Raw genomic sequence first — 19,268 nt, 5'->3', positions numbered from 1 at the left:
TGTCACATTTGTTGTAGCCTGCGTAGCATGGCGGTTTTGGTTGGGCGGGCTAAGTAATAAAGGCGGTCGAGGGCAGAGAAACCGCGAGGAGATTGAGGCGGGAGCAACTTGAACGCGGCTACGCCGCTCCTAAGCCGCTCCTAGCCCTGCGCCCGGCTCGACAAAACCGCCATGCTACGCAGGCTACATTTGTTGAACTTGGCTGAAAAAGTTGTTTCTTCCCACCAATCCCCGCGCGCTTATTGTGAAAACTCTGCCCAGCCTCCGGGCAATCTACAAACGAAGTCACCTTTTCACCACCCTTTCCCTGTTTCCTAAGCGCAATGTTAAGAGTTTTAGGTTTTGGCTTAGGCACCAGCATTCTCTTTATCCCAGCTCTATTCCTAACACGACATCGCACAGTAAGCGCTGCCCAACGGACAAAGAATCCCAACATCGCCGTCATTGGAGCAGGTATCGGCGGCTCTAGTTGTTCTCACTTCATTCGGGAACTTTTTGGATCACAAGCTACCATCGATGTATTTGAAGCGTCTGATAGAATCGGTGGCCGTCTAGCTACCGTGAAAATTGCCGGTAAGAACTTCGAATCTGGAGGATCTATAATTCACCGTGACAATAAGTACATGGTGGGTTTCGTGAAGTACCTAGGTAAGTTTACGAAGGGTTTCTGCTTTGGGGTATCCCTTACATAGCCACACCGGCCCCCAATGGATGAGTGAAGTAAACTTTAACCCCTTTTAACAAAGAAAAAAAATTAAAGTACCAACACAGCATCCCCCTCAGAAATAATAATCATTTCTCATATCCTTCGGAAATATTCCAAGAACCCCTCAGAAATCTCACCCATTTAACGGGGAGGAGGGTGGTGGAAACAGCTGTGGAAATTAAATGGCATGGCTATGGCAGCTTATGATGCCTTTGGATAAAGCTGTGAGTGAGAAGTAGCCACTAGTCTTGCCAGCTGGGGAAAGAGGCCAAAAATACTCGCAGTTTTTTCCCTTTTGACCACAATAACATGGGCCTAGTTGGTTGAAGGTCAATGAGTGCTACACTGTAATCTGGGGGTAAACTTCAAAATAATCCACCTTTTTCTTCTTTTTTCAAAAGTATTTTCTCAGATAAGTATAATTTTGCCTATTCTTTTTAGAGCATTCAATTACCAAATTGTACACGAAAAGAATTAAGCTCACTGAATTTGGTTTCAAGCTTTCCTATCTGAATTCAAATTTCACATTAACCTTGCGTTATCGATACCCAGATTTGAACAACCTAGCCATGGTCCAAGCAGATAATATTTTTCAGTTTGGGGGACTGTATACAAGACACTAGGAAACTTTTGCTTTAACTTTTGAGTTAACCCACTTTCTCTCTCATAACTCGGTATTTATTCACCTGATGTTGCCTTTTTTTTGTCCTACATGTACCAGAAACAGTCATTACCAGCCTGAATTCATTCAGTTGCTGTACCAGAGTGAGAATTTCATTCTGGTGCGAGATCTTACAACACCAGTATCATTTAATGAACAACGATTCATTTTGATTTGAAATCGGCCTCCTAGTGGACTGAAACCTCTCTCCTCCACAGAGGTTTCCACTGGGTGTCTCAATAAAAATAAATTAAGCCTCCCTACGACGCAAAGAGGTCCCTGCTGAGGAGAGAGAACTGAAACGGCCAGTGGGTAATTTTTGTTAACCCTTTGGGTCCTAAGAGTGACCAACATTGATTTTCTCCTAACAACATCAGCAGATCATCAAGAGTAAAGGTTATGAGAATTACTAAATTGATTACCAAAGGGAGAGTGCTTTGATCTTAAACCAAATTCTCTCAATTATTCTTAAAAGAAATGTGTGGAGATCAGTCTGGAGAATTTATATGTGGATCTCAGGGCTGATAGGGTTAATCCAGGATGGTGTGGGACAAGGAGAAAACTTGTAAACATGTAAATGTGACCTACAAACTTAAGTAGTCATACTGGTATGGAACTACTGCTTGTGCAAGTTTTCTCATGTAAACACCCTCTCACTTGTTATTCCAATGGGTCATATTTTTGAGACATGAATATTTTATAGAAATATATGAAATGAATCATATTTTGAACTGTGGATAAGGATATGAAAGTGAACATGATCCTTGCAGTTGAATGAACAACCTAATTGGTTAAAAGGAACCTGAAAAAATTCAGGCTGCAAATTGAACCCATGTTCATTTTCACATTTTTTGGGACAGCTGGCTGTTTCATCTTTGCATCACATGTGAAATGTGCCCGACTTGCTGTTATTTTCTCACCAAAGCTGCTGAGCCAGCATGCCACTGTCTATGTATGACATAAGTGGGTCCATGTTTAAGGCTTCTATTATTTTTGATGTCCTGAAATAAATTGGCAAAAATCTTCCAAATTTAGACAATGCTAACTGCAGTTCAAGTTCAAGTTCATTTATATTCACGCTTATTTAATTGCAAGGCTGTGCTCTAAAAGCCTGATAGCTCTAAACTTACGAATTTTGGGTAACCTGTATTAAGTTTTATAACCTGCTTTGTAGCTTGTGGCATATAATAATATAAGACTAGAGCTTTGTGGAGGTGTGTGTAGCTGAGCAGTTAACACCTCGAACTCTGGATCTAGAGGTCCAGGGTTCAAGCTTCCTCCATCGTGTTGTTTCCTTAGACAAGGAACTTCACTCCACTTTGTCTCTGTTCACCTTGGTGTATAAATGGTTACTGGTGACATAGTGCTGGGGGGTAACCCTGTGATGGAGAAGCATACCATCCAGGGGGAAGTTAACCAACTGCCTCGCTTAAGTGGAAGGTGGGTGCCCGGGATACCCAGAGGCTTCCACTGTGGCCAGCCAGCCCCTAGATAGAAAAACTGCCCCCATGGCTGGCAAATCCCCGCAACCCAGCCATGAGCCCCCATTCCAGGCACCCGTCACACTGATCAAACAGTGGAAGGAAGAAAAATAGGGATGGGAGGGGGGGGAAGACGCTAAATGAACCGCTTCACAGACCACTGCACAAACGCTCGATGAAGAACTCGCAGATCCTAGCCGTGTACAAAGCTACCACAAACCATGTGAGCCTGCACTTATGGGATTGACCGCTGGATGCCCGCTACGCTCGTGGGCCGCTTGTCAGCTAAGCTTGTAGACTGCTAAGCTTGTGGACCGCTAGACCGCTTAACTTGTGGACCGCTAAACTTGTGGACCGCTTAACTGCTAAGCTTGTGAACCGCTTGACCGCTGTGCTTGTGAACCGCTTGACCGCTATGCTTGTGAACCGCCTGACCGCTAAGCTTATGAACCGCTTGACCGCTAAGCTCGTGGTGGTTAACTTAGTTAAATTACATTTAACCAAATTAGAAATACTCCTAGGTATATGCTTCATGCTAAGGAAACCAGGATAAGCTCTGGCCGTTTAGGCCTTTGGCTTGTGTGCACCTTTACCTACCTTTAATTTTTTATAGCTTATAAGTTTTGCCTAGAAGCTAACTAAGATTTCCTTGTTACGGAAAGTCAACAGTAAGTTGCCAGAGCCACCAGGCTGTGCTAATGTTGTCTTGGTACTGTATTTATAAATGGTCTGACACAGGGGTCACACCTGGGTCTGACATGCTCTTTTTTCCTTAGTTCGTTGCATTTTACAATCACCATCATGTAAAAATTAAACTTTACAGGAATAAATACATTATGCTGGGCACCCTAGATTTTACAGTTTGAGAGCACTGGGCTCCCTTTAATTTTCCTTAGAGCACAGCCTAATTAACCTTACATTCAAGAAGTTACATAAATTAATTCATATAAATGGGTTGAGAGTTAGCTGCTTGATGCCACCATCAAAAGCTTCACCTGTATGGACCATTGGGTGATATTTAGTCAGCCCAGCCCTAAGAAACAATATATGATAAAAACTTTTAAGCTTTTTACAGAAATATAGCCACAATCAAACCTGCTATGTTTAGATCTTTCTTGGTAGAAAATGTTTCCTACTATTTTTCTTCACAAACAGGTTTAAAAAAACTTGAGAGTAATGAGGCAGACGCTCTTCTGGGGATTTACAATGGTGATGAATTTGTGTTTTATGGTAGCAGGTGGAAAATCTTAAATTATATCAAACTTATTTGGCGATATGGATTATTCGATCTCTACACCATGGACAATTTCATCACTAGTATGTTAAAGAACTTTTCAAGTATTTACAAATTTCAAGAAAATCACCAAGCATTCACAAGCGTACCTGACATGCTGAAAGCTATGGGTGGAAATGAGATGTATGAGTACACACAGCAGACAACAAGACAGACACTGGAGAAGATCGGTCTCAACCCCACTTTGATTGATGAGCTAGTGACAGTTGTCATGAGGATCAATTATGGTCAAGATGTGACTTTGAATGGGTTTGCAGGTATGGAAGAAATACAGTTAAACCGCCATTATGCGGTCACCCCAGGGGTACCGGCAAATGGTTGCTTACTAGAATTTCATAATAAACATACATAATCTTTAGGGGAAGCATCACTTTATTGTGAAAGAAACACTCGAAGAGAGCAACAATACTGGTCCATGATTGGTCATCACATCGGGCTGTATTTTCCTTCATCATTTTTTTAAATAAAGCCGAACTAAGTGTATTAAGCACTTGATGGCTGCGTAATAGAGGTGACAACGATGGGAGAACTCTCACTGGAACGGCCAAGAGGTGGCAGGGGCTGCTTAATAGAGGTGTCCCCTTAGTAGAGGTTAAAGTTCTCATTCTTTTCTACAATTATTATCTTGGGACTTTGACTATTGGCCTCTTTGTAGAGGATGGCTGCTTAATGGAGGCTGAACTGTATAACTTACAGCAAGAAAATGATAAGGTTAACTGCAATTAGTCATGTATAGAAGTGGCTAGAAGAAGACTTTCATAGAGTAATAATAATTTAGCTTCTTGTTATGCAGGCAACTCAAGTCAAAAGTTGGTAGTCCCTTCCATAAAAATTCATAACAAGTCATGACCTCAGTGGGGCAGCCTCATGCAGGGCTTCCACGGAGGTGTCCTGTTTTTCTCTGAGCTGATCTTGATTATATCCTTCTAAATTATTATGCAAACATTTATTTCTGGAAGTTAATAGTTAAAAATTAATTATTCCTTTTTTGATCATGTATCGGGGCTGTCACTGAGGGATGGCATCTGGGGATTTCCCATGGCTTCTATGAGCATGACTATCTGAATTTGAGGATTAACTAATGTGACACACTTTGTGAGTTAGGGCCTACCTCTCAGAATCACTTCATGTATTTGGAAGAAATGACTCCTGGCTACTTTCATTAGAAACCAGAAGGAAAAATTATAGAGCCCATGGAAATTCCTGGCTGTTCCACTCCCCAGCCACTAATTGCATACACCTGGCAACTTGCAACAGCCGCTCATGCATTGTTAGTGTAGTGAACTTGCCTAAACTCAAACTGCATAATATAAAGGCTTGGTCAACAGCTATACCATTGCTGTAAGGTTAATTTGTTGAGTGGGAAATTTTGAAGCTATCTTTAGGCAATGTTTATATTGTCATATTGTTCTGATACAAATGTACTAAGTACAGCAAAGCACAACAGAGTTGCGAACTATGTGACTGAAGGTTTTTTATGTTTGTTAAAGTCATAAACAGACAGTTATTACTGCAAGCCCCCAGGTGAGCAACAAACTCATCTTTGGGACTCCTGTTGTTCCTTGGGTGTCCTGTCACTAGAAAACCATCACTAACTCGATGTTTGTGTCAGAATGATCTTTAGCAGAAATGGTCAGCAGTATCATTATAACTTAATTTAAAATTCTAACACTCCTATTGCACTCCTATTGCAAAATTTTTGTACTAAGTTTTGAATATTCTGGCGCATGCAACAGTTTCGAGTTATTTTCGTACGACTGTAAGCTAGGCAATGAAGACCCAAACCACAAAGAAGTCATGATGTGTGATGTGTAGTCCTTTATCCCATATAAACTATTACTTGACCCATTAAAAGGGTCTGTTAAATATTATTAGCTTTTTGAGTAGATACTGGGTAAATGAAAAAAACATTTGGCTATAAAAAAACTGTGATAAAACTTTTCTTAAAAACATTATAAGAAATTTTAAAAGAAACTTTTAAAAGATGTTGATGCTTCGACAGTCTCTGCAGACATCATCAAGTCAAACTAGTGTATGCATGTTCTATAAATGGATGAAAAACAGTACATCATTAAAAAGAAAAGTAACATATTTAATATGGTACAAGTTAAACAAAGAGTTTCACACTAATGGAGTCACTCTGTGTCTTGAAACTGGGCCTTAGTTCTTTGATGCATAATGTCTCGTAAATGAGGCAGTCATCTTCTCCCAGCATTATAACTACATATTTGTAACCTCTAGTTTATTTATGATAGGAGCAGTGTCATTGGCTGGTTCACAAGGAGGTTTGTGGTCAGTTGAAGGCGGAAACTGGAGAGTCTGTGATGGTTTGCTTTCCAGCTCCAAAGCAACAGTGTACAAGAATACCAGGGTAACAGAAGTAGTAAAAAACAACAATGGCAGTACTGAAAGGCCTGTCTACACATTAAAAGGTGATGGCAACATTCCAGACAAACAATACGACATGGTGATTGTTGCTGCCCCATTAGAAATTAGTAGCTATTTCTTTGATTGTAAAGGCTGCAGAAACTGGCCCTCTCCTAAAGAACTGGGTGAATTCTGGCGCACAGTGGCAACTTTTGTGCACGGCCAAATCAACTTGACGCATTTTGGGTTTGGAACTGAATATGACATCCCAGAAGTGATTGGCACAACAGAGACCCCTAAAAATTATTTTAACAGCATTGGCAAGCAACAGCCTGTTGAAAACAGGACTGAGGAGGATCCAAAGGGCACACCCATTCGGAAAGTGTTTTCACGATCAGATCTCACTGATTCTCAACTTAATGAACTGTTCAGTAGTGTGAATGAGGTCAAAGAAGTGTCATGGCTGGCATATCCACACTTTATACCCCCTGAGAAATTTTGGTCATTTGTTCTGGATCATGGCGTCTTCTACATCAATGCCATTGAGCATTCCGCCAGTGCAATGGAAATGTCAGCAGTGAGTGCGAAGAATGCGGCTTTGTTAGCACATCAGTATTATACAGGGAAAGCATCTAATGTCCCCCCAGAAAACAGTTCTTCTAATACCACACCCAAGGAAGAACTGTAATTCTGAGTGCTGTAATAGACAAAGGTGTATGAAAGACTTAAAATTTAACAAATTTACCACTTTATCAAAAATACTGGTAAGGATCTAAAATGAAAATTTAAAAAAAATACCTTTTTGTAAGGAAAATGACTAGTACTATGCATGTGAACCACTTGAAAGTACTGAAGAGGTTTCTTTTTAATGGTCGCACCACAAGATTTCATCTACAAATTCAAAAGTTAAAATCAGCTTATACACCATCCAGAAATACGTCTGCTGTTCGCAGTCTACATAACAGATAGTACCTTGTAAAAGCACAAAGTGTACAGCTAATGATATTTTATTCAAGCATATAACGCCACCTAAAATATAATGACTGTTTCTTCGGCTGCTTCGTTTTTTTACTTTAGTGCTAAAGGAAGAGACTTCAGTGCATCCAGTTCTTTCTTGATACATATTTTTATATACATTTTACTATCCTACATTACCATACCTACAAAGATAATTACATTTAAACCAATGTTACAGTCAAGGCAGGTCAAGCGTACCCCACAAAATTCTTTTAATAAATTGATTATTTGAAAATGAATCCATTAGTTGTTCCCGTTACTGGTGTCGAATTCAAATCGACATTCCTGTATGCGGAATGAGCTCTGAATATTTTACCAGAACTTCTCTGTATTTGGTCAGATTGAAAATCTTTGAATGGATAAAATTGCTTCGAAGACATTTACGTCAAATTCAGGGAAACTATGGTGGTAGCAATTTTATAACTGCCTCGCGTGTGAATTCACGGCTCATTCATTACGCGTGCAAGAATCAAATCACTGGTTTATTGTCCCTTTTGCAGTCGGAAGACTGAATTGTAGGATACCTTACCAGCTGTGATACATATACTAATACGCTACATTTATTGACAAGAATGATATTTAACACTAACAAAATTTGAGAAAGGTTCAGTCCTTGTGGCCATGGGCCTGCTAGAACTCCCTGACTGTCGATTACCATTAAAAACCTGTACGTAACACTGTAAAACAAGAGATTATAATTATATTAGTTACACCTTTGAAGGGAAGTTAGAATAGCTCACCGAAACTGGAGTTTATAAAAAGTTATTTATTCATGCATAAAATAATGATTTTATCACAAGAGTTGATGATTAGGTTAATGCATTTCTAACTCAGTTGCTGAAACTACGTTTTTTGTTTTGTGAACCAACCGAAGTTAAGTCAGTTTCTTTAGGAAACAGTTTACAATATAACAAGTGTAAAAAATATGGTTGGTTTACCAATAGTACCTGATTGTTTTATAACGACTATTGATGAGATAAAAGGGTTCTTCTCTGAATGAAAAAGTCACTCATAAAAAAATGAAGAGAAACAATGATATCTGGGAATCCAGAGCAATTTCTGTTACCGGTGAATGGCAATAACTATCTTATTATAAAAGCCTATACTAGGTGACAGTATTTCTAGTAGTTGTCATCAAACGAGATTCTACTTAGCTCTGATCAAGACAAAAATATATATATTCCTACTGAAAACTATTTAAGATAAAATCAATCTTAAAGGGATATATAGTGTTGGAATGGTACTGCTCTATCTACTCAAAACTATTTCAAGTATTTGACTAACTTCAATTGCTTTCACACAAAAGACTCCAACGGCGGGAGCTCTTTCTGTACTGTTGCAGTTTGATCACTTGTCTTCTTCGTCAGACGATATAACACTGCAACTAATGGAAAAACGTGAGAAAACGTACAGAAAACGCGTTGGCAAGTTCTGTTACCGGGTTAGCCTGCGAGCAAGCTCTCAATTGAAGGGAATATGGTAAAAAGTAGACGCGAAAGCGGGGGCTGGGAGCGCCGCTCGCTCGCGTGTTCCCGCGCGGCTAGCGACGCTCGCTTGAGGTGATGTTACACGAGACGATTTGCAACGACGATTTTCTGCGCAACACAGCGTTGCAATGTTGGAACAATGTTGCAGCCATTCGAAACAATGTTGCAACAATGCTGTAATGCTGTGTTTCGTTAAAAATCGTCGTTGCAAATCGTCCCGTGTAGCATCACCTTTAAATAGGAGAGCCTGCTTGCAGGATAGAACCGGGTTATACTTTGTCGTGCAGTTAAAGAGGTTGTGTCATTTAATTTGTTATTCCAAAGAGTGTACTGGTACTCAATGACGTACGTAATCATATAGGTCGCCGGCTATTATTGCCGCGTCCTTATTCGCCAAGGGACTTATTAGCGTTAACCAAGGAAATACTCGAAAAGGACAAAATCACACTAGCTTCGTGTTAACTCACGACATTTTCTTTACAGGTTTTCTAAACTAGCGAAGAATCCGCGGCGATGCATTTATGCCCTTAAAGCATGAAATCTAATAAAATTGAGCCTTTCTATGGGTACCTGCGAGCGTCGTTTTCTTCGGGTGTTTTCGGACAAATCGTCAGTTAATTGTCACATATCAAGAAATTTTTTGCGTGGTAACGCTACTAGCAAGCACGACGAAGACAAAAACACAAAAATCTAAGATCGTCGTCTCATCAAAAGCGATCGTGGCAACTCTTATTTCGTCGGAAATACCCACAGTCTCAAAATGCGCCTCAATTGGCTCCCGAGAACCAATGTAAAACCATCCGCGAACTTAAACATCCTCATAACTTTCATGCCACATAGTAGTTTATATCCTGCAGACCCAGGAGAAAACGAGAACGGTTCTGAAGACAAGAGTTTCAAAGGGGATTTGGGTCGTGCACCCTAGGTATTATCTTCAATAACGTTAAGGTGTCCTTTCCTTGTTAAAAATCTGACCCGCTTTTGTCATAAACGGTGAAAACCGGTGAAAATCGTTGTGGATTCTCCCTGGTTCGTGCAGGAAGGTGATTTCTTGAAATACTAAATAAATCCTCTATTAAGTAGACTGCAAAACAGTCCGTATTTTTGCGTATTCAAGTACGCGCGAGCAGTCAAATTAAAGGTCTGGAACGAGGTTGAAAACAGTGAGCGAGATTAGGGAGAGACGCTAAAAATTTCTCTCGCCTCACATGCCGTAGGGCGTGTGAAACCCGCGCGCTTGGCGCGCGTAAGACTCTTGCGCCACACTTTACCTTTCTTTCACTCTTTTTGAGAAGAAAACCGACTGTTTTGCAGTTTATCTATTAAGCACTCGTCTCTCTATTAACCCCCCCCGCCCTTTTCAAGGTGAAGAAAGTTATTTAGCCCCCCTACCCTCCTCCTTATATTCTTAAATGGTAGACATTATTAATTAATCACCGCATTCACAACTCTAACACTTCACGTAAACTGATACTGTATTTACGTGCTGGAAGTTCGGATTTGTTTTGGTCTGGGTCTCCAAGATCTCCATTTCACATGCCTGGGCTTTTCCACAAAACGTTCCTACGTTCTGCTGAATAATTGATACCATCATATTCGCTGAGTTAAATAATTCCCCTCCTCAAACGTGCTTGGAATGAATAGGTCTCCAGAGTTTGTGTGTGTGTGTGTGTGGGGGGGGGGGGGGGGGGGGGGGTTGGGGAGGGACGAAATAGAGGATTTACGGTATTCTTTGGTTATAACCTCTTTAACAAAGAAGCAAGCAAAACTCTAACATAATGATCGAAAAAATAATTTCAGTTATCTTTTGCTACACTCAATTACTACATACCTGATTACATATGAACGGCTCCTTCCCTCCATTTCCTCAAGAATGTATCCTAGTGCTTGCTTCTTTTTTCCAGCACTGTCTATTGCCAACTTCTGTGCGATGTGCAGAGGACTTTTCCGTTCGCGGTTAAACATTTCTTTCCAGTCTAATTGTTTATAAAGGGGAAACAGCTTCTGGAATGCTCCTTTCGATGCCGATGCAACACAGTGATGCAAGGCAGTGTTCCCCTCCTGGTCAGCGTCTCGTACTTTGATTTCTGGTTCTCGTCTTTTGAAGGTTGATATGCAGCTTATATTTTGTCTCCTTATTGCCACTGACAGTGCGGACATTCCTGGAATTAACCCTTTGGCTGAGGGGTGGTACTCGTCAAAGTCATCTGGAAGCCTACAGTTTAAGTCCACTTTTTCAACGACTATCAGGTGCTGCATTACATGAGGACTCATAGAAGGTAAGGAACACGCCTTTAAAAGTGCATTGTAGCCATGTTGGTCTTTTGTCTCCAAATTCCCTTTTACAAAGCAATCGAGACTTTTTTGAACGTGTCCTTTTGAAAGATCCTCTCGTTTTTCCATCTGTTTGCGTTGATTCCAAAGGTTAACAATAACTGCTGTGACGTCGTTAGTTCCCGCCTTGTACAATGACATTTTTTCGGCGTTTTGATTTCTTGAAGTGGAAGTTCTACGTAGGGAACTTGTATTAAAATCGCTGTTACTTGCGACATCAGCAGCACTGTACGTATCTGGTACATTCGGCCATTCTGTGTCCTCCCCTTGTATGGAATACGTGCTTGTGTGGCTGCTAGCATTAGATGTGGTTTCTACATCTTCATCAGTTTCTTCATGTAGCGAAGATGTAGATGCCTTCTGCTTGTCCTCTTTGTTCTTTGACATTATCTCTTGACCTTGACAAGCATGAGTGGGGCTCCTAATTTTCTGGCTACTTTCACTTTTGAATTCCTTTTTCTTTTTCTTTCTCACTTGTGGCTGTTCGTTTCCCGAAGTGGCTTCATCATTTTTACTTCCCTTTCTGTTACGCTCTTCACTGCTTTTGCTCCCACTTTTCTTTTTTTTCACTTTCTTGCCACTCGACGTCTCTCCGCCGTTCTCGTTCACAACATATACGTCACGTACATCATGTTGAGAAGATGTGAATGCCATGTGCTTGTCTTCTTCGCTCCTCAGCATGCTCTCGTGGCCAGTATGAATAGGGTTTCTACTTTTCTGATTACTTTCAGTCTTGAGTTGCTTTTTCTTTTTCTTTAGTTTTACTTTTGATTGTTCTGTTTCCGAAATGGCTTCACTGTGTTCATTCCTATTGCTGTTACTCTCTCCTCTGTCGTCGACACTTAATCTCTTTCTTTCCACTTTCCTGTTATTGGATGACTCTCCGGCTGTCCCTCCCTTTTCAAACGTTTTTTTGACACTCTGTTCGTCGCGCGTGTGGTTAATTTTCTGGCAAAAGTAATCAACAATTTTTCGTCGCTTGCTTGGAGACTCTTCAACAATTTTTTGCTTTGCATTAGGTGAATCATGACGAAAAGTGTGTGAGGGGAGAAAAGATGATTTTTGACAGGTGACTTCTTCATGGGATTTCTTGACACTTGAACATTCCTGACCAAATGGCTCTAGAGTTTCATGAAAAGGCCTTTTAAGGCATGAGATTTCATGAGGAGAACGGTTTGCACTAAGGGATTCTGTGGTACCTGAATCTCTTCTTAACAGTGGTTGGTGGGACGTTCCTACATCCACAATTACTTTACTCTTTGTGCTGAGAGATCCCTCTTCAGACGCTTTTGTTCTTTCTCCACTGAAGTGTTGCTGATGATCAGCAAGGATACTTTCGTCCGCTTTTGTGGCATTTTCAGAGACGTTTCTTTCAACAGCTACATTTAATTCTTCCAGAATCATGCCATCTTCTTTCGAGAAGGATGCTTCGATCACAATCCACCGTAAATGATGTCTTCTAGGGTCAGCGGCAGACAAAATGGAAAACCTACCACATCTGTCGCTCATTTCGGAAGTGAGGCAAATTCCATTGTGCGACGCTATGGTCGCCAGAGTCAACCCGTGCCACCTTTCTAATGCATCTTCAGCACTCGTGATGAAAATAATCTTTTCTTGGGCTGCACAAAACGCTGAAATCAAAAGCATCATGTCTCTGGTCTTCCGATTAGCAACTGAAGCACAGTACGACACAATAAGGACTGGAACTTCATCAGTGGAACCGAGCTCCTTCCATTTGTAGTTCTGAAGGTCAAGACTGTCAATAATTTTTGTGGGGGAGAGTTGGTCCTCACAATCGTCCGGCCGATCATATCCAATCTGTCCTTTGAAGCAATTCTCATGGCCCTTAGTGTTGACAAAGCTTCGGAGGTGGTCCAAGATGATTTCCTCCTCAACAACCTTTGGCAGCTCACTAGCAAGTGGTCGTTTTTCCAGAAAGCTATCTTTTTTCCATACAAAAATAGTCGGACGTGCGAGATCCTTGATCCAGTCGTTGTATTGGACTTTGTGAAAAAGAAAGCGATTGCATTTCACTACCCATAAATCAGCTTTGTCGCAATCGTCGTTGAAGCGCAAGTCTTCCCAACACGGCCATGGTCGATAAAACACTTTCTTTTCCACCGTGCTTTTGACATTCAACAAAACAGCAGCATAAACCTGGGTCTTCGCAAATGGCCTGACCGATATGGGGACACTTCTGAGAAGACCTAGAATGCCATAACTCTTGAAAGGGCTGTCACCAAACAACTTAGCGGGGCCTGTATACGTATACAGGGGAAACTGTTGGCCCTCGGGATGATCCTTTAAAGGATGTGGCTCGTACTGTATTCTTTCATCGGGTGGATTGCCCTTTCCGCTTGCAATCTTCTGAAGGTAAGTGAGAGGTTTTAAGAAAGAACATCTTTCCATCTTCATCACTCCATTCTCATCTCTGACAACGCTCTGACCTGTTGTTGTTCCTTCGTCTGACTTGAACACTGCTTCGGACATCAAGGCCACATTGTCATCAATCACAAAAATGTATTCCAGCTTTAGAGCAAATGCAATTTTCTGAATAAACAACCTCGCGTAACCCACACCTCCTTCACTAGGTCCAAGTTCGCAGTTCGGTAGTTCATCTGGCAGCCGAAATATTGTAATCACCTTCCCCCAGGTAGATTTGTAGGCCTGGAACATTTCACTTCGAACCACAGCAACTTGCAGATAACGAGCTACTTGGTTTTCTTCTTGCATCACGTGATGATAGTTTAGAAGACAATTTCGCGGATCATCTCTGTGAGAGGGATGGAATATCCAATAAGACAGCGAGGTCACTCCAGGGCAGTTGAACTCGGTCCATGACCCTTCCACTGACCTAAAACTCCTGAGATGACCTCGCAGGTAGTTGTATGCTAGACTGCTGGTTGGAATTGAACAAGTGACCTCTACCGGAGCGCCATCTATGGTTACTTCAAGCGTCTCCAAAACTGGCCGCTCTCCTTGAAGTAGTCTTCCGCATTCAACACAGTTCTCAAAATGGTACCAATGCCATGCGCGAACACCATCTGCACAATTTCTTGATAGCAATCTCTGATAATTGAGAATTGACTTAATTGGCTTCTTCTTTTCTCGTTTCATTAGGAAGAAGGGACTATCTTCGATGTCGTGAGTGTAGAAGAGCCCACCAATTGAATACTTCCCCTGTCCCACCGCTTTTTCATAAAGGCTGGGAGAGTTCTCGATCGTCTTCCAATAGGGAAATTGCCAGTCATCATCGCTTTCCACGCTCCTTTCTATTGTCTCGTCAAGGGAGTCGCATTGTTCATGGAGATAAAAGCTGCCTTCATCAAATGCGGTAGTTTGTGTCAGAGGCATCTTTTCTTTTCCAAGAATGTCTTGTCTAAGCTGCTTAATGAGGCAAAGATAGGTACCTGTCTTGCCGATCTGGGGTTCAGCTTGGAGAAGTATTCTGTTGCAATGTGTTTGCTTGTTTCCGTAATCATAGCTATCCTTATGAGCTTCATAGTCCAACCAACGCAGTGAAGATGATGGCTCGCGTTTGTTTTTGGAGGTTGACATGTACCGATCAGCTCTGGTACAAGAAATTGTGCTCATAGCTGGGGAACGTTTCAGTGATTCACCAAGCCTTTTGAAAAGCTCCCTTCCAACCAACACATAAGGAGTGTACTGATCACGTGATTCTCGGGTTGATGCCTTTGCATAACGGCACATTCTTCCAAGTTCTTGAATGACAGTCGACAAAAAAAGTGGTGAGCCCTCTTTGAATTCCCGACTACTGTCATAGTTTAGTCGAAGGTCAAGACAATCAAAGCTTTGGGGAAATGTGTCCCCCATGCGACCTTTATCAACCAGGATGAGGACACACGCCAAGTTTTCTAAGTCTTCATACTGAGTGATTGACTTGTGCACGTGTTGACAATTGGTACACTTCTTGCGGCCGGGGCGTAGCTCAAGCTCACTGCAACGGCAGTCAAATTTAAACTGGCATTCCCTTGGCTGGAGCTTAAGGAAGAAAGGACTTGATGATTTCATCATCTGTTTCTCGATTTGGATTCCGCCATAATCTCTTATGATCTCAAATGACTTCTCCAAGGAAGATAGTTTCCGGGCCAATTTAAGGGTGTGGTAAAACTGATCGGCTGTTTCCATGCTTTTTGCTCGTACAATTTTCATCTTACCGGATTCCCCTTTGCCACTCTGGATTAGGCTTTCTACAAGAAATCCTGTTTCGTACTGCCGGACAACACCCCTCCAGATTTCAATCATCTTGTGGCAGTTGTTTTGCTTTAGTGACGTTTTGATCTCTTTTAGAATACCATTCATGAGGGGATCTTCCATGATAGTTTTTAGATCTTCCCGAGACAAGTGCATCAGACAGGCAACAAATTCTGTTTCTAAATTTTGATTAGAGTCCACTTTACCAGTTGATCTGTTTTGTTTTTGGGACCTTGAGAATTTTTTCACATTTTCTATCAAAGTTTCTTTCACCTCGCCGCAACATTCTCTCACAACCAACTCAAAGGCTTCGTGGTCAATGTACTTTGCGTTGTTCACGAGTTCTTCTCTGAAAGAACGAACCTTTTCAGTAAACTGATCAGCGGGAGATTCTCCTGTGCTATGGATAAGTGCCTGTCGGATTTTGTCATCGCTGTTGTATGTGCCAACTAGAAGAAGGTAGTAGCAGTACTCCGCGCATAGAAGGGCGTCTATTTTGAGGGATGATGACTGGGGTGTGCACCGCTTCTTTTGTCTTTTTGCCGTGTCCACGATCCCTTGAAAAAACTTGTCCTGACGAATCTTTTGATCACTCCTTTTACCACAGGTCATGGTGCCCAAATAGTAGTTTAAACTCACGTACTGTTGTTCAACCAAGTCAACTTCTGCTGGTCCACATTGATCAATGTAAAATTCGAATGAAACGCGACCCAAGTCGTGTTTGGCTTTCATAATAGACACACCACATTTTCTTTCAATTCTAGCTGATTGCAGCAAAACGTTATCTTTGTCGTCGACTGCTAAATAGAGATCTCTCCTGTCACTGCAAGAAAACGCCGCAACCCCAACGCCAAAGTCCAACTTTACCTCAAACATAGCTGACTCCTGAGGGTTAACAATGGTTTCCAGCATTCCGTGCGAGTCTCCGGTCAGTGTACGGACCTTCCCTTCGTTTAAAATGGCCTTGATTGTCACGATACCTTGACTCCCTTGTACAAGAAAGTCAGTGGCATCACTTTCATTGTATACGACGCCCAGTTTCCCCTCCGTGGAAACATGAAGGTATCGCGGGTGTGGAGAACGTTCAACAGTTAATGTTGACTTGAGTTTCATTCGCATTCCCCTTTCAAAGTTCTTCAACTCTACCTCCGACCAGTGGACAACATGAAGTTCTACTTCCTTGGAAGTTGGTTTTGCAAAGTCATGTTTTTCAATCTCAGGTTCACTTTCTAAAACCAAGAGATCGCCAGCTTTGTAATGATTGTTTCGCACGGTAGAAATACTCTCGTAGAGAATTAGGCAACGTACTTCAGGTAGGCGGGAGTTCTGCGTTAAAAGGTTAAAAGGTGTTGCTGAGATTTGAACTACGACCACATTTCTGGGAGAGTTTTCCTTACACCATTCATTGATGAACAGATTATGTGCCGATGGTTTCTGGTCTTTGTCTTTTGTTATTCCCCAATGGCACTCATCAGCAATAATAATAAAAAGAGTTCTTGGCTTTTCTTGGACGTCTTTTCTTAGCTGCTCAAAATGCATGTCAGTTTCCGCGCTTCGAACATACATGAACATTCTCTTCTTTCCATTCCACTCTTTCCGTGACTTGAGTTCTTGTTTCGATAGGACACCAGCGTCAGGGTGACAGATCCTTTTCTCGGTCTGATCGCTAAGCATCCGGTACCTTGCTGTGTAGACTGCAAACTCTACGTCGTCGAAGGCGTCGCTGAGCTTAGCGATGTTGTGGTAATGTCTCATAATTGTGTCAATTCGTTTCTTCAGAATCGTTGCCATTTCTATCTGTGATGGATAATAGCATGGCTTCTCAGGATTTGCCTCTTGCACTTCGTCAATCTCTTCTTCATCTGACGGATATGTATCGTCCACACAGACATCTTGGCTCTCCTCGGTTTCCTCGGCGCTCTCAAACTCCTCACCACACAACGCAATATCGGCAGCAATGTCGGAAGCAATATTCTGACTAATGCATTTCCGAATCTCCCCAGAGGGGTCCGAGTCGTTGTTAATAAGGACGTCAGCACTTAAGATACCAAAATCCCCTTCAGGTGGGAAAAGGGAAATGAAGTCCCCATTGGTGCTAAAGGTTAGGCACGCTTCCCGCACTCTCAATGAAACGTCGTCGTCACTGACGCTAAACCACTGTTTACGCTTCCGGTTCCACCGTCGCAACTCAGCCCATGACGTTTGCGAAGGCTCAATGAGTTGAAGAAACCTTTGTGAATCCCTATCTGAGATTGCATCGACAATTTCCGTCAAAAGGTCGACGAAAAGGGAGCCATCCATGAAATCTGGAGCTCTCCAATAATATACTCCGTTACAGTCTCCTCCCGGCGGAGTGTTGCAAACTTTATCTTCGGAAATGGAAAAATGGACCACAACCGGGCTTGTCTCATCTTGAATGGGATCACCTGCAAACGATTACGATCGTGGTAACAGTTATTAATAACTGTGGTAAACAGCTGGCTGCCTCGAACATGAACACCCCCGCTTTATTGTTTCTCGTATCTTATTAAACACTTTACATTTTTCTATCGTCTTTAAACATTAACCAACGCAATTATTAAGATTTTTATTTGACTATGGATGGTGCAATTGAGCAGCCTGGAAACCTATTTGTGTAATAACTCTACTTCAAATACTTTTAGTGATCAACAGACAGTTAAATTCATACTTGGTTGCGAGGGCTTGGGGAATAAAACAAGAGAAATCATCTTGAGGCTCAGCAATGGGTGTTACCCTTACCCTCGTTTAAGCAACGCCGCGCCACTGATGCGATCCGCTGAATATCAATCGACAATCCCGCTAAAATTTCTCATAATTATACAAATTATGCGAATATTTAGGCAATCAGCCAATCAAAGTCACTACCCGGTTTCAGGTAGTAGTGACGTCACTGGACGGCATTAACGGCTGGTCGTTACAGACGTTGCTGAGAGGAGAAAACAACTCCAAGTAATCGGATGAAATTCAGGCTAGAGCCAAGTATACATTTTAATAAATCAAAAATGGTCTTTTGGACTCACTGATTAGCAAGATACAATGATATCAGCTAGGCTGAACGAATTCTCCAGGCACCCTCTGTGTTCTTTTCACGCGAACTTGAGTAGTTCTCGGTTCTGCCCGTAGAAAGTTTTTAGTTTAGTTAAAAAAAGGATCGTGGATCATTATTTCGGACCATGGCCAGGGGTGTAAACGCCGCTCCACTGCTGAATTTGTTACGGTAGAATAGCACATTCGAATCAGGTTTCCTCACTCGGTACTTCCGGTCAAGGCACGCAACGTTAAGGTGGACAGCAAAAGCTATCACTATCATTCAATGTAAGGCCTGTTTCAAACGTCGTGCTACTGCCGTGCTAAGCTGGCTCGACTGTAGCTCCACTGCAGCACAAACTAGCACGACTTGGTCTCAGACGTCGAATTTAATTCAGTCGAATAGAACGGCTGTTGCCGAAAACAAAACACAAAAATAAAGAAACGGTTTAGCAAACTTTTAAATATATTCTGTATTTATAATTTATGAATTGAGTTCGGCGCGGCAGTAGCACGACGTTTGAAACCAAGTCCAGCTAATGCCGTGCAAGGCTTGCCGTGCTACACGGCAGCAGCACGACTTGGTTTCAAACGTCGCGCTACTGCCGTGCTAAAGTCGAATTTAATTCTATCAATTTAGTTCGGCACAGCAGTAGCA

At 41.9% G+C, this 19,268-nt stretch overlaps 2 protein-coding genes across 2 annotated transcripts in view; one reads left to right on the top strand and one right to left on the bottom strand.

Moving 5' to 3' along the window:
• The first annotated feature begins 268 nt into the window (after positions 1–268).
• Positions 269–7,780, top strand: LOC140928555 (prenylcysteine oxidase 1-like). Its single transcript, XM_073378313.1, has 3 exons — positions 269–648; positions 4,004–4,399; positions 6,398–7,780. Exons 1-3 carry the CDS (start codon positions 324–326, stop codon positions 7,195–7,197), a joined length of 1,521 nt encoding a protein of 506 aa, XP_073234414.1. The 5' UTR covers positions 269–323; the 3' UTR covers positions 7,198–7,780.
• A 543-nt stretch (positions 7,781–8,323) lies between these two features.
• The window catches only part of LOC140928553 (uncharacterized), an 11,403-nt gene continuing 458 nt past the window's right edge, over positions 8,324–19,268 (bottom strand). Inside the window, exons 2-3 of the mRNA XM_073378311.1 lie at positions 10,845–17,988; positions 8,324–8,910 (exon numbers count right to left, since the gene is read on the bottom strand). Coding sequence (XP_073234412.1) covers positions 8,874–8,910; positions 10,845–17,988 — 7,181 coding nt within the window. The 3' untranslated portion in view covers positions 8,324–8,873. The remainder of the gene's footprint in view (positions 8,911–10,844; positions 17,989–19,268) is intronic.

This window comes from Porites lutea, chromosome 2 (genome assembly GCF_958299795.1).
Source record: "Porites lutea chromosome 2, jaPorLute2.1, whole genome shotgun sequence".
In the NCBI taxonomy this organism is placed as follows: Eukaryota; Metazoa; Cnidaria; class Anthozoa; order Scleractinia; family Poritidae; genus Porites; species Porites lutea.
The sequence above is the reverse complement of the archived record's forward strand: the minus strand, read 5'-3'. Positions and strand labels throughout refer to the sequence as shown.